The sequence below is a fragment of the Sitophilus oryzae genome, unplaced genomic scaffold (assembly GCF_002938485.1).
Source record: "Sitophilus oryzae breed Bouriz unplaced genomic scaffold, Soryzae_2.0 scaffold_693_pilon_pilon, whole genome shotgun sequence".
In the NCBI taxonomy this organism is placed as follows: Eukaryota; Metazoa; Arthropoda; class Insecta; order Coleoptera; family Curculionidae; genus Sitophilus; species Sitophilus oryzae.
This window is the reverse complement of record NW_022147299.1, coordinates 78,971-94,859: the sequence shown is the minus strand read 5'-3', so window position 1 is coordinate 94,859 and position 15,889 is coordinate 78,971. Positions and strand designations below refer to the sequence as shown.

The 15,889-nt window shown below is 32.8% G+C and overlaps 1 protein-coding gene across 4 annotated transcripts in view; it reads right to left on the bottom strand.

Annotated features, from left to right (window-relative positions):
• Window positions 1-15,889, bottom strand: part of LOC115888284 (6-phosphofructo-2-kinase/fructose-2,6-bisphosphatase) — a 141,175-nt gene that overhangs the window by 104,098 nt on the left and 21,188 nt on the right. Inside the window, exon 1 of one of the 4 annotated variants that reach the window (XM_030907959.1) lies at window positions 6,208-6,503. The exons of 2 other annotated variants lie outside the window; for them this stretch is intronic. In XM_030907959.1, the coding sequence (XP_030763819.1) occupies window positions 6,208-6,298 (91 nt within the window). In that variant the 5' untranslated portion in view covers window positions 6,299-6,503. Of the gene's footprint in view, window positions 1-4,340; window positions 4,444-6,207; window positions 6,504-15,889 lie in introns of those variants that run through there. One more of the 4 variants, XM_030907958.1, reaches the window with a different exon arrangement.

Sequence of the window (15,889 nt, the reverse complement as noted above, 5' to 3'; positions counted from 1 at the left end):
ATTAGTTACACCATAACTGAAGAAAAGATATTAAAAATCGAGCATTTTCTTTTAAATTTTCCTGTATATTTTAGAAAACTTTTTAGAACTTCTTGTTCACCGCCAATTTTCCCACGGTATAGTTTCTTAACCTCTGATATTACGGCACTAATACCGAAAAATTGAGGTGGCTCAATCAATTTTTTTTAATTTTTCAAACTCGATTGGACTTATTTGAAACTCGACAAAGAGAATATATTATGTTTATTTTATTGAGATCTACCAGCCCTGAAAATATTTGCACTTATAGACTCACCTTGTATATAATAAAAATTTTCAAACCGAACAAACAACAGATGATTATTAAAATTATAAGTGTCCCAGAGAAAGACCTTTTACAATAGTTATTTTACAAATTGGTGTAAATTATACTGATGCAAATTGATTAGTTAGTTATGGAGTCACTAAGGATCTTACGTCACTTTAGTTAGAAGATTAACCATTTAATTTTTGCTAATCCAATCTTTTTTGAGCTCTGATCGGCACCCGCCCACCGGCACATCCTTCCACCGGCCCACCGGGAATTTTCCCGTTTTCCCATATGGCCCATCCACCCCTGCCACTCAATGACATACTAGACGTAGAATAGGAATTTAACGATAACTACTGGGAATTAAGAAGCATATTAAAATCTAGAAAAGTATTGAAATGACAATCACAACTGTCAAATCACTTGGTCTCATTCTTTTTTGTGGCTTCAGGGACACACTGTATAATGACCTGTAATTACGAATAATTCAAACAAAAAATAAACAATTACTTAAAATGAATTGTGTAACAGTCGTTAAAATTCTTTCAATTTTATGATAACGTTATCACACAAATTGCCTCGATAACTTTATTAAAAATTAATTATATATTAATTATTTATATATAAAACACTCAGGTACGAGGTTTGTGTGATGTAACGCCGTTTCGGGTAATAAAAAATAAATGAAAAAGAATTCGAACTAGGCGTCGCGTCGCGTCGTGCTGTGTTGGGACAATTTCAAATGTTAATAAAATTGCCGAAAAAATGTTAACGCGTAAAAGAGAGCGTACTTAGGGCGTTGTTAGGTGCAATTACATACATTCAATAACTCAACTTTCCGGGATATTCAACTCTCCCGAAACAAAATTTTATAGCTTCATAGATTTGATCAAAAGCAAAAACGGATTCAAGCATTTCAACGAAACAAGTGAGTAAACAAAGTGCTCGTTACATCATCAAAAAATTTAAAAGACATATACTATGAGAGGATAAAATATAATTTGTGCAATATTAATGGTATACTTTTTTTTAATCAACTAGCGATTAAAGGACTTGCTATAAATAAATAGCCCATAAACTAATTTCGATTTTGAAAATAGCTACTTTTCTTCGAGCATTTGAATCTGTTTCGATTTATTTAAAAAAATACAGGTTGTCGTATTTGAATTAACAAGGTTTTTATGTAAAATAAATCATCAATTTTTGGTACCCCTGTATAAATTTAAGGGAGCAATACAATTTTTCAGTAAAGTTTATTTCTCTATCTTTAAACTCAGGACAATAATTAATTCTAAAAAGTAACGCACAGGCTGTTGATAATCTATTCCATTGTAGCATGCATATTTAAATATCTTTAAATATCTCAAAAACCAAAGCTTGTAAACATATTAATATATAATAACCCTTATAATAAAGGCCTTATTTTGTGCCCAAGGATTCAAATATGAAATAAAATACCGGGTGTTCCATAAGAAAAAATATAACTTTGGTGTAAATCTTAGTTCTGACATACCCTGTACATTTCAAAATAATTTTAAATTATGCACATGGTCTACCCACATATGCCCATAAAATATTTTGTTTCTACATATTTCCGTTTTCGAATAATCAATCGAGGCGAATGAGTTGCGCCACTCTGTATATAGGTGTTCCATTTAAACAAATATTCGCGATCCACTCACACTTTTTTGAGCCACCCTTTAGAAGTTCAAATATTTTCCTCAAATACATCCTAATACATACTTTATGTCTGGACTACAAAATTCATAAGTTTTTTATTATAGGAGCTGCAGATGCCCGACGCACTATTGCCGGACCCTGTAGAATCAAGGTTATTACATTGTTGGTGATAAATTAAATATTAGTATTGTCAAAGTTTACAGGTATTGTGAGCATTTTATTCCACCCGACCCTAGTTCGACATATGCTCAACGAATTGTGATCCTAAACCGACCAATCAAATGTAATGTTTCAGGCATCCGCGTCCGCTTCTCGCAAAAAACAAAAATTTTGTTTTCTAGAAAGCATCGCTCTGAACATCTAGGTGCGTGGCGAGGTGTGAGGCTCCAGTATGTTTTGACGCATAAATTTGTACATGTGTGATTCAGCATCGCCGGACGGCGAGGTGAATAGCGCGCATCGCGTCGAGGTGAATTGCCCCGCACTATGTTTGTACGATAGTCGCGATGCATCCTACGCGCACTTACTCGCCGTTTTAAAACAGTGCGCGTAGGATGCATCGCGGCTAGCAGCACGGCCAGCATCTTGGCGAGCATCGCATCGAGATGCCTCACTATGTTTGTGCCCTTACGTACTGAGCAACAGTAGTATTAGTATTAGTATAGTAGCTAAATCAATGACAAAATAATACATGGAATGCTTGGTGTATTAGCGTCAGCTGTACATAAGTCTTTCTAGTAGACCTACTCTAGTACAAAGGCCTGGAACAAATAGACCTTCACACCAATAAATGAGATACAGAAACGCAAATTCTTTGCGACTTTGAGGGTAATACAATAAAAGAACAAATAAGATATAGAACACCCAAAAGATCCAAGAAACACCCATTAAAAGAATAAATATGTTATTAACATTTAAAACATAATTTGTTATCAAAATAAAAACACGCTTGAACAAGATTATGTCTATTATAGACACTTCAAACTAAATTTTACATAATAAGGTAACATAATCTGATATAAATTACATTACACTGATTTTTATCTCCTTTTAGAAATTTATAAACCATATAAACGACATAGTAGGTAAAGCAGGAAAATCTAATTTATATCATCCAAAAATCGTTAAAACGTAAAGGTGGCTACACACACTACTGCAAGCTTGACAAACATGCATGAACAATTTTTTGTACAAGCAAACTGTAGCGTCTGTAGGGAAAATATGCGCGAGCATTTTAATTGTGCAAGCCGCTTGATGATTGATTGAATTTGAATCATGCAAGCTTGGACAAGCCATGCAGAATGTCATGCAAGCTTGGACAAGCACCAGAATATCATGATAGGGTGAAGAAGGATGCAGCATACAAAATTTTACTTAATAAGTATAGAATAATTGACAGCCAAGTCGATAAGGATACCGTTATTCAAAAGATAAATGCCTTCAGGATTCCTTCTTCTTTTGCGCGGACTTCCTTCTTCTTTTTCTTCGGACTTCCTTCTTCTTTTTCGGGGCATAAACTGAAGCTTGTTCAAGCATGCATATACCGTGTGGCGGCGAAGGTAAATTATGCATGTTTGTACAAAAAGATTGTTCATGCATGCTTGTCAAGCTTGCAGTAGTGTGTGTAGCCACATTAAGAGATTACAACAAATTCTTGACGAATAAAACACTTGCATCTTGCATCGAATATCTTATTGTTACAGAAATCTCATTGGAATTATTGACATAGACTGATAAGATGAACTAGATTTTATAGAATACTGTAAAAGTACTGAGATAAATTCCATTACGTTGATTTTGACAGTATTTTAGTTTATTCAATAAACTCTATTAGTCGATATAGAAAAATAATAAAATATTACATGAATTAGAAATGGAGAATAAAACATCGGATTATTGCCAACATTCCACAAGTCATGTTTTGATTCAGTACCAGCAGTGAAACTTGTGCGACAAAATATTTAAAAATGTTATTTTAATGATAAATATTAGTACATAAAGGCATATTTGGATGATTTCTACAAAAAATCGAAATATAGGTATTTAAAAAAATTCTATTAAAAACGCTCTGGTTTTCTGATAATAGGAGTAATATTAATGATTTGAAGGATTAATTTAATCTAATAAAAAATTGCCCATCTAAAAAATGGCGCATACTTATTAAGATGCCACATAATAAATTTTAAATTTTATATAATACTGTACGATAATTGAGATATTAAATGGCATAACGTTAATTCGGAGACACTTCTTGTTTATTCTATAAATTCTTTACTCGACTTAGAAATTTATTACACTGAATTGAAAAAGTCCTTGGCAAAATGACGTTTCCATGATACTCTCGACGAATACCATATTTCCTGTGAATTACCAATTCTTATTGACATGAGCCTGTGCGATCGAGATGATCGACCATCCGTCGTCACCGAGATGGCCGCAACTCCATAAATGTTGGTCATCATGCCACAAAACAAACTCAGAAACTTCGCGAGATCGCATGCGATTGAACTCTCCATGACAACAAAATCAATACCGAAAAAAATATCCATTAGATAGACGGCCAAGGTGTGCCAAGAAAAGGCTGGAGTAGAGATAGTGTAAGCAGATTATTTGACTAAAAGACAAAAAAATATTTGAAAATTAAATATAAGCATCAAACCATCAATCAATGGCAAACCTGAGACGGCATGATCCAAACGAGGCAAGTAAAAGACGTTTAAGAATCAAGTCTGTGAACATTTTGGTGTTTTGTTTGCTATTTTCCCATTAATCAGGTATATATTAAGACACCAAACCTATTACTTACTGAGCAACAATAGTATTAGCATAGTAGCTAAATCATGACAAAAAACATTGGATAGTCATACAACAAATGAAGCAAACAAAAAGCTTGGTCTATTAGTTTCAGCTGTGTTACTAGTACACATTCTGCAGTATAAAACCCTGTAGAATGTAGAAATGAGTGGGAAGAGTGCATGTTAATCACTACGACCTTACAGATCTATTATGGTCATAAAGCCCTGTAACAAGTAGATCTTCACCAAAATCACTAAAATTTACAGCAATAAACCAGATATAGAAACGCAAATTCTCTGCGACTTTGAGAGTAACAGATAACCTCTATAGTCTATAGCTTATTATAGGCTAGCTATATTAGGTCTTTTGGGTGTTTCTATAAGCACCCAAAACACCCAGGAAACACCCATTAAAGAAATAAACATATTATTAACATTTAAAACATAATTTGATATTAAAACAAAAAACACTGGAACAAAATTATGTCAAAAATGTAGTTTATATTTTTATTACTAAATTTCCAATTTTCAAACTAAATTCCACACATAAGGTAACCGAGAAGGCAACAGAATCTGATATAAATTTCATTACATTGACTTTGATTTCCTTTTAGAAATTTATAAACCATATAAACGACAAAGTAGGTAAACCAGGAAAATCTAATTTATATCATCCAAAAATCGTTAAAACATAAAATAAATTATATCAAATTCTTGACGAATAAAACACTTGCAGCTTGCATCGAATAACACATCGTACTGAGGTCTTATTGAACTTATTGACATAGACTGATAAGATGATTTAAGATTTTTTAAAGAATACTGTAAAAGTACTCATAAATTGCATTACGTTGATTTTGGCAGTATTTTAGTTTATTCAATAAACTCTATAGTCGATATAGAAAAATAATAAAATATTACATGAATACGTTTTGGAAATTAATATAATTAGAAATGGAGTGTGAAACATCGGATTATTGCCAACATTCCACAAGTCATGTTTTGATTCAGTACCAGCAGTGAAACTTGTGCGACAAAATATTTAAAAATGTTATTTTAATGATAAATATTAGTACATAAAGGCATATTTGGATGATTTCCACAAAAAATCGAAATATATTTAAAAAAATTCTATTAAAAACGCTCTGGTTTCCTGATAATAAGAATTAATATTTATTGATTTGAAGATTAATTTAATCTAATAAAAAATTGACCATCTAAAAAATGGCGCATACTTATTAAGATGCCACATATTAAATTTTATATTTTATATAATACTGTAAGATAATCGAGATATTAAACGGCGTCACGTTAATTCAGAGACACTTCTTGTTTATTCTATAAATTCTTTACTCGACACAGAAATTTATTACATCGAAAAGTCCTTGGCAAAATGACGTTTCCATGATACTCTCGACGAATACCATATTTCCTTTGACTTACCGATTCTTATTGACATGAGCCTGTGCGATCGATATGATCGACCATCCGTCGTCACTGAGATGGCCGCAACTCCATCAATGTTGGTCATCATACCACAAAACAAACTCAGAAACTTCGCGAGATCGCATGCGATTGAACTCTCCACGAAACCGAAATCACCACCGAAAAAAAAAATATCGATTAGATAGACGGATCGTGTGCCAAGAAAAAGCTGGAGTAGAGATAGTGTAAGTAGATTATTTTGACTATACGGTTGTCATGTGACAGGCGGGCCCGCCAGCATCACCGATTCTCCGTCTCGCTAGCCGCAGCAGCAAACAGAATGAGCTAAGCTATTTGCGTTTCGGTAGATTACGTTTCGAATAGCGATCCCTGTCATATAAAAATTGTCGTCGTGCTGTTGCGTAAGGAGAGCGAGAAAAAAATGAGGAGAAGTTTCCGATGAAACTTTCCGATATCTCGCTAAAATATTCGTCCCTGTCCGGGCCAACGTAACGACGATAATTCAGCGATAGATGTTTTTAAATATAGCTAGTTTGCAGTACTGGATTGTGAGATATTTTCATTAAGAATGGAAAAAAGACAACTGGATTATATCACACCATCCAAACAATGGGGAGCGACAATCGATAATAATTTTGGCGAGGTTAAGCTAGGGTTGCCAACTTTCAAAATAAAAAATAGAGGACGAGAGGGTGAAAAAGGCACAGACGTATATATACCAAAGGGTTATACAGGGTGGTCCGAACTGTATTATTCGGGTGGTCCGAACTGTGTAAAAATAGTAAAATAGTTCGTATAAATGTATGTATATGATCTAAAATATTTATTAGTTTCTACACCCTACACCCTGTATGTAGAAATTTCATTTTTATTTCGATTTTTTCCAAATAATTTCTGAAGTAACGTCAATATTTGTATGAAAATTGTCAAATGGTTCAATTTTTGTTGCACTAAAGTGATAGCTAACCAAGAAAAGTTTTAGTGAAGTTGAAGGTTGGACAATTTGCTATGTAGTAAAAAAAGGAAAACGTATCCAGGATATCTGTTCATACCAGATACCTAACCTGGAATGTAAGAATCGCATTACCCCAGCAAAATTAAAAGATTTGAAAGCTATGCAAGATTATATTCCACTCAAACATCATCGTTTTTATGAAGACCTGATGATTGATAAAACATCTCAACTAATAGAAGGAACCTAAGGAAATCAAATTTTTATCCACTATAAATTTGTTTAATTTGATTTTCAGTTACTCACTTAAAAGTTTGTAACGTATTTTGAATTTGTACATTTTTTTCTGTAATAAAACGTCCAAAAGTGAATAAAATTTTGTGTTGTTTTTGGTACTTGGACCAATGGAATACAGGGTGGTCCATCGAAAACGTTCCGCAAGGCATAACGACCAGGGTAATTTTTTTTCAGAAAATACAAAAACACGTCAATTTTGTTTGTGAGGGGGACAACTTTTGCCCAAAAAATGATTGTAAAATCTTCAACCCACTAAGTGGGGGTGTCATCCCCCAACTTTTTTAAATAGGAAGGGGGGTCAAGTGGCACCGCAATGAAAAGAGCTTTCTATTCTCTATATTTCCCCGCTTCGTTTTTGAAAATCGGTCGAGTCATTGAGAAAATATGAAGGATTTAAATTTGAAAAGTTTATTTAAACATTTATCAGACTAAATGATAAGGATAAATTCCTTCGACCAATTTGCTGTTTTTTCTTATTATTTCTAGATGTTTACGCATTTTTTCACTTGCCACAAGGTTGAACGATCAGGTGACTTGCATCTATATCTAAACGTGACTCCGCATACCACGCAAGCGCCAATATATTCTCGCGCGAGTTATGAATTAAAGTTTTGTTATGTAGTGGGTATTATTTTACTTGTGAATCATAGTTTTTGTGTTTTGTGGCTGAAATACAATATGTATGTACATTTTGATGTGAATTAAAATTCTCTATTAGATAAGACACATAATAGGTAATTATTTCATTAACACAATTATTATATTCACGTTAATATTAAGGAACATTGGACATAATACATAAAAATCAAAATATGTCATTTGTAAATACACTGATCAACAATTGATAAGGATCACGAACTTATATCGCGATATATTTTTAGTTCCATTTTTTTAAATGTGTAACTTTTGATTTTTTTAGAAATAATCGGGTTAAAAACTAGCCCAGGAAAAAAAACGAATTTATTTTAAAAAAATGTATGAAAAATCAAAATGTTCACCTATTTCCAGTTAAATCAAATTTTAATTTTTTTTAATGAATAATTTGTAGCATATGAAATTCATTGTTATGTCTGTGTGCCACATTTCCAAGTGACATTCATCACACATTTCACTTAATTACACGTGCTTGAATAATAGTTTTAAACGTTTTTAAGTTAAGCCTGAACCCTGAAATGACCGAAAACCCGAAAAAATCCTAATGTTGATCCTCATCAGCAACTGTTGAGCAATGTAGTTATGACTTTTAGTATCACAATTAAAACATAACAAATAAGGAATAAAATAATAAAATATATATATTTTTGTCTAATAGACTAAGAAAATGATATAAAATTCTATTTTTTAATAATATTATGTTTAAACAAAAACGAAGGGCATACATACATCATTAGAGTATACATATATTATGTTTCAAGTTCCTTTGAATCCCTTAAAGCCTTCCGGTCCAATAAATGATTGGAAATAATTTCGTGCTCATTAGGTTGAATATTGTTATTATTTTCGTTCATTAAACTATAATAAGAAGGCGCCAAGACGAAATCGTAAAACGACGTGCGGGATAGCGCTTGCGTAGTATGCGGAGTCACGTTTAGATATAGATGCAAGTCGATCAGGTGCGGTAGTTGCTAGATAGCTGTTCTGTGACTTGTGTGTTGAAGTTCTTCTCAATATCGTTAAACTTTTTAACAATTATGGTGTACTCACTTGCAGAAAAAGTGGATATAATCGAACTTTATTTTAAAAATAATGAATGTGGCAATCGGTTTGCGCAGATATTCAATGAACGCCATCCTGACAAACACCTTTATGGCAAAATTGTTCGCGATTTAGTAGCAAAATTTCACGAAACTGGTTCCGTTATGAATAAAAAGAGGCAGAGGGAAAATCCTGTAGTAAATGAAGCTATGGAGGTATTCGTATTGGGCCAAGTTGCCATGGATAGTACGCTGAGTACATGAAAATTAGCCAATGAGACCGCGACCGGCGTGAATCGTACAAGTGTCCAAACGATATTAAAAAAACACAAGTTCAACCCGTACAAAATTCAGTTGGTACAAGAACCCAACGAAGACGATTTTGATCGTCGCGAGCTGGTATTTTTGGAAATTCTATTGTGGGTCAGTTTAACGATATTGAGACCGCACCTGATCGTTCAACCTTGTGGCAAGTGAAAAAATGCGTAAACATCTAGAAATAATAAGAAAAAACAGCAAATTGGTCGAAGGAATTTATCCTTATCATTTACTCTGATAAATGTTTAAATAAACTTTTCAAATTTCAATCCATCATATTTTCTCAATGACTCGACCGATTTTCAAAAACGAAGCGGAGAAATATACAGAATAGAAAGCTCTTTTCATTGCGGTGCCACTTGACCCCTCTTCCCATTTGAAAAAAAAAACCGCTTAGAGGGTTGAAGATTTTGCAATCATTTTTGGGGCAAAAGTTGTCCCCCTCACAAACAAAATTGACGTGTTTTTGGATTTTTTGAAAAAAAAATATCCTGGCCGTTATGTTTTGCGGAACGTTCTCGATGGGGCACCCTGTATATATTAAGGCACATAGCCCCTTTTCAAAAGTAAGTAATGAGGCACTTAGACCCTTTTACGATTTCCAATTTCAATTTTTTTTGGTTAGCTTAATTTAGATTTTTTCTTTACTTTTTCTCAGGGATCTTACTTAAACGAAGCTATTTTACTTAAAAAATAGATATTTATTGCTAAAATGATGTTTACTGCTTATCAAGATAGTTTTATTTGATTATCTTGCTTCCAGGTTTTTGGCACATAGACCCTTTAGAACTTACGCTCTTCAATTAGTGTTAATTTTTTAAGTTTTAAGTCAATTTTTAGTAAATGACGTCTAGACCGAAGGAAATCAATGTCATTCCCAGCCGTCTTTGACGCCGTTTTTATTCGATCATACAGTACTACGTTGATGCGAGGGATGTACCATGTTACTGCGTGAAAATACTTGTTTTACATCAAGCAAAGTTTTTCGCATAAAAATAATTCCTACGGCATAATCGAAACAATTATGAATATGAAATAAAAATAGGTCACAATCCTATACGAAATACGAATAGTCACAATTCTATACGAAGACCAAGTAAATACCAACCCAACACAAAAAAATGCTTCAGCCATTTCTTCCCAAGTGAAAACCAACTTAAAATAGAATCTGGAAGACTACATCCGTAACCTGGAATGGGTTTTTACCCATTTAACAGGAAACTGTAACACACTATAACCTCAATGAACACTTCCCCCACTATATGCGTAATGAAAATGGGGAAACACTAGAAGGCCTCATTACTGAGTGCGCCGAGACGGCAACCGTTCGTGCAATAAATGGAGACTGATATAAAACCGTTTCAGACACTGATGACTATAAAATAAAATAACGTAATAATAAAAGGTATTACGTGGAAATGGCAAAAACTCACTGACTTTTCAAACTGTCCTCGGTTAATGCTCAATTTATCTGTATATACAGCATCCAGTGACCTCAGAATCAGACGTTAAAATACCATACGATCGAAAAAAGCCAGCAACTGACAATGGTTACATTTTAATTATGTAAAATTACGAGTAAAATTATGTCGTCGGTCATCAAGTTTTTCGAATCCTGACAGGCAATAGTGCCAACATGGCGCATATCGACTTGGAATGACAATTGGTGAATTGGCAGATTTCAAGAAGCAAGAGACCTCTTTTAAAAAAACCAAATGAACTAAACTAGCTTAGTTAAACTTAATAGCAAACAAAACAGGTCGCACTGTTTCCGACACAGGACGACCCCTTAATACTGTAAAAAATAGCAAAATAAAATACTTTTTTACATTAAACTTGTAATGGATGGATTTTCGTTGTTCAGAAGCAAAAAAATTTCACATACTTTCGGGTTTTTGAGTGAATTACTTAATGGAAATGGTCTCGACGAAAAAACTTCCAAAGAATATATATAGAATTTACTTGCGAATGAAAAAAGTTTTCTAATTTAATAACAACTGTTTTGAACAACGGATAGGTGCCACAGTGTGTTGTTTCCCTTTTTTATCTATTTTTAATTTATTATTATATAAGTAGGTTAGGGGTAAAGGGCTAATAATATGCTATAAGAGTATCAGCTATATTTGGCACAAACTTTGACCCTATCTCTTTGAAAATAAAATAACTGTTTTCCTTCCAAAATATATAATATGTTGAAAAAAACGATAGGTTAATATTTCTAAATGAACTAGATATTGAAAATACAATAATATTGCAATTATATCTTATTTCATTACAACTAAAATGTCTAATGATTTATTTAGGATTTAACTATTAGAATACCCACAACGTAATACATAAAAAGCCTATATTTATATGCACTTAAGTATTTTGCTTATAAATACAGGGTCCGGCAACAGTGCGTCGGGCATCTGTAGCTCCTAGAATAAAAAAATTGGGAATTTTGTTTAAGTGCAAACCTAAATTTTGTACTAGGATGTATTTCAGGAGAATATTTTAACTTCTATAGGGTGGCCCAAAAAGTGTGAGTGGATCGGGATAATTTTTTTTAAATGAAACACCCTGTGTATTATTACATTTTTGGCTTCCTTTCAGTTCACTTTACATAATCCTGAGACATGAGCAAATATGTTTCAATAATTTCAGAGATATTAATAAATAAATAAAAATTATATATTTTTCAGCCTTTCTTAAAAAAATTATTAATAATACAAGAACTGTCCTGATATCAAAACTATATTAGATATTTACTTTAGATGGTCTGTACTTACTTTGCTATAAATATGGAAATCGTAAATCATACAGGATGTTCAAAATTCTACGCCAAACTTTCTAAAATATAAAATAATTTTTCTTCGTTTTTTTTGAATGGAACACCCTGTATATTATTTTTTCAATAGATGGAGAATTAAAAAATTAACATTTTTTTGTATTTAGAGTATTTCAAAATTTTTATCGGTTTTGCAGATTTTCCCGGTTTTGTATTTCATATGGCATTTTCCACAGTAAATTTTCATCAAAGCCAGACCCAATGATTTTTCTCTCGTATTTTACCATTGAAAGCGCCATATGAAATAAGACTGCGTGTATCCGGAAAACTATCAAAAATTTTGAAATGCTTTAAATACAAAAAATGTTCATTTTTTAATTCTCCATCTAATAAAAAAATAATATACAGGGTGTTCCACTTAAAAAAAACGAAGAAAAATTATTTTATATTTTTGAAAGTTTGGCGTAAAATATTGAACATCCTGTATGATTTACGATTACCATATTTATAGCAAAGTAAGAATAGACAATCTAAAGTAAATATCTAATATAGTTTTGAATTCAGAACAGTTCTTGTATTTTTAATATATTCTTTTCAGAGGGGTTGAAAAATATATATTTTTGATTTATTTTTTAATATCTCTGAAACTACCGAAATAGATGAACTCATATCCTAGGATTATGAAAAGAGATCTAAAAGGAAGCCAAAAATGCAACAATATACAGGGTGTTCCATTTAAAAAAAATCATCCAGATCCACTCACACTTTTTTGGGCCACCCTATAGAAGTTAAAATATTTTCCTGAAGTACATCCTAGTACATACTTTAGGTTTGCACTTAAACAAAATTCTCAAGCTTTTTATTCTAGGAGCTACAGATGCCCGACGCACTATTGCCGGACCCTGTAGAAAATAAAACCCAATCTGAAGATTTTCACATTTTAGTATTGTATTGATAATTAGCAAAATTTCACTTCGCAGTGATATCAAAATTATTCTAAAAATATCGCACTTTTTTAAATCAAATATTTACCAATATCACTTCACACATTCCTACAAATATTCTATTAATAATTTTTTTAAATATTTCTTGAGATCTGTAATTAACAATACGATTTTTTATAACTCATCGTTTATATTAGCAGACAACCAAACAAATATTTATTTAAATCATCATCCAACTAATCTAATTTATACTTTTTTGATTTGAATTATTTTTGTCAGATCGACATGATGCCATACCAATGGCTATCCCACAAGGAGACAGTATAATTTTAGTCATTCTGCTCTGAAGAGTGACGTCCCTACGAAACCAAGTTACCAGGAGTAAATGGCCAGGTGACGTAGGTAGATCCCAGGGCTTTAACAAAAGCCAGTCTCTGAGACGATATTACAGAGAGTAGTTCTCCATCTCCGATATCAGTTGTACCAAAGTTTATGGCACGAATGGTTGTCGTCTCGGCACACTCAGTGATGAAGTGTTCTGATGTTTCCCAATTTTCCCAAAAAGAATCTCCATTTGCCACTGTTTCTTAGCTTCAATCTACCGAAGTGTTCATTGAGGAGACAGTGTCCTGTTAAGAACCCGTGACGGATAGAGTCTTCCAAGTTCTTGAGTTTCGCTTTGAGTTGATTTCCGAATATATGGTAAAACTGAAGCAAAACGCAGAAGAATACATAAAAAGATTTTATTTACATTTAACCAAAACTCACACCTCAAAACGAGAGAACTATTTTAGGGAATCAAGTATCAACCTTGGAAAAAAGTTATCGAGTCCTAAAAAGAAGCACTAGAAGTTTACGACTAGCAAAATAAAAACACTAAATCACCACAATACACCAAAACAATTTTTTGGACGCGCGTTTCGCTAACCATGTTAGCATCATCAGCAGATCATTTTAAACTAAAGTACAATCTACAAGTTGAGCGTTTATATACTCGCTCAGTGGGTACCGAGTGGGCGTGGCAAAATCTAGCCAACCGAGTCAGAGCCCACTGAGCGTAACAGTTAGATTTCCGCCACTAGAGTAGTAGGAACAAAGAACTTGAAGGAATTGGACAATTGTCTCTGTTCATACTATCTTTACATTTATTAATTCTGATGCTTTCATATGCATCTAATTTTTATTTTGCTGTGTAACACCAAAGGTTCCAACCCTCAACTGTAATCTTCGATTGCTTCACGGTCAACGGAACTGAATCTATATGGTAAGTTTAGTACTAAGATTAGGTTATTAGGAGCAGATATTTGGTTTCTTAAATCATGCAATGCCAATTCAGTTTATCCTAGTTTTATTAAAGTTGATATTCCGAAAAGTAACGTTAGTGATAAGGTAGAGAAAATTGCAAAACAAAAATGGCTTGATTTAAAAATCAAATTTCTGTATAGTAAACGTAAAGTATGCTTGAAATTGAAGCCTATGGACTTTACAAAAAACTTACTTATCGGCTAACTAATGTAGAGTATGAATGTTGGTGTCTCTCTCTCAGAGAAATATGTTTGTGGTTATCAATTCAAAATTTGTTAAGAAAATGTCCATTTTGAATAATAAGTTTAAAAAATTAAAAAGCTCTAAAAACAAACATGTTTTCCAAAGAGACATAAACATAGTAGAGAATCTTTCTTCGCAGACTTTTGATAAACAAGAGCTCAGTATATTAAACAAAGGTTTAAAGTTTGCATTGCCCAACTCTGGTAGTGCTTTGGAGGAAATCGTCGTTGGTGTTGAAACTACTATTCAGCACTTGCCCGAGGCTTCTAAAGTATTTACAAGAGAGACTTGTAGAAATCAGTTATCAAAAAATATCGTTTCAAGTAAATTAATAAAATGGAACAAGGAACACAATATTGTCAAGAGTTTGCGTAACAAAGATTGTTTCTACCTAAAAGCTGATAAGGGAAATAAGGTTGTTATATTAGATAAAAAAAAGACTATTACGATAAGGTTAACAACTTAATCGATAATGGCCCCTACATAAATTTGAAAAAGAATCATTTGTCTAGGATGGTAGCAGACGTTAAAAAACTCTAAAAGAATGTAACACCCTTATTGATCTTTCTTTAAAGAGGAAATTACAAGTATCCAATCCCTCATTACCAAAATTGTATACTTTGCCAAAAATTCATAAACCGGACAAGTCTATGCGCCCAATTGTTTCGACTGTAGGTTCTCCGACTTATAATTTGGCAAAATGGTTATCAATGGAGTTCGAAAATTTACCTGATAATGAACCTTCTTTCTCAGTTAAAAATAATATTGAATTCATTAACAAAATTAAAAATATAACATTGCATGAAGGTGAAATTTTGGTCTCCTTTGATGTATCTTCGTTGTTCCCAAGTGTTCCAATTCCACATACTTTAGGCTACTTGAAGGAATTACTGAACGCAAATGGCGTCGACAACAAAACTGTGATGCATATATTGAGCTTACATCGTTATGTATGAAACAAAATTGTTTTCAATTTAATAACAACTTTTTTGAACAGCGGGAAGGTACCGCAATGGGTAATCCATTGTCTCCCTTTTTGGCTAATTTATTCATGAGCAGGTTTGAAGTGGAGGCTAAGAATCAGTTTGAGTATTTTCCAAGAGGATGGTTTAGGTATGTGGATGATATTTTTGCTGTTTTTGACACACATTCAGAC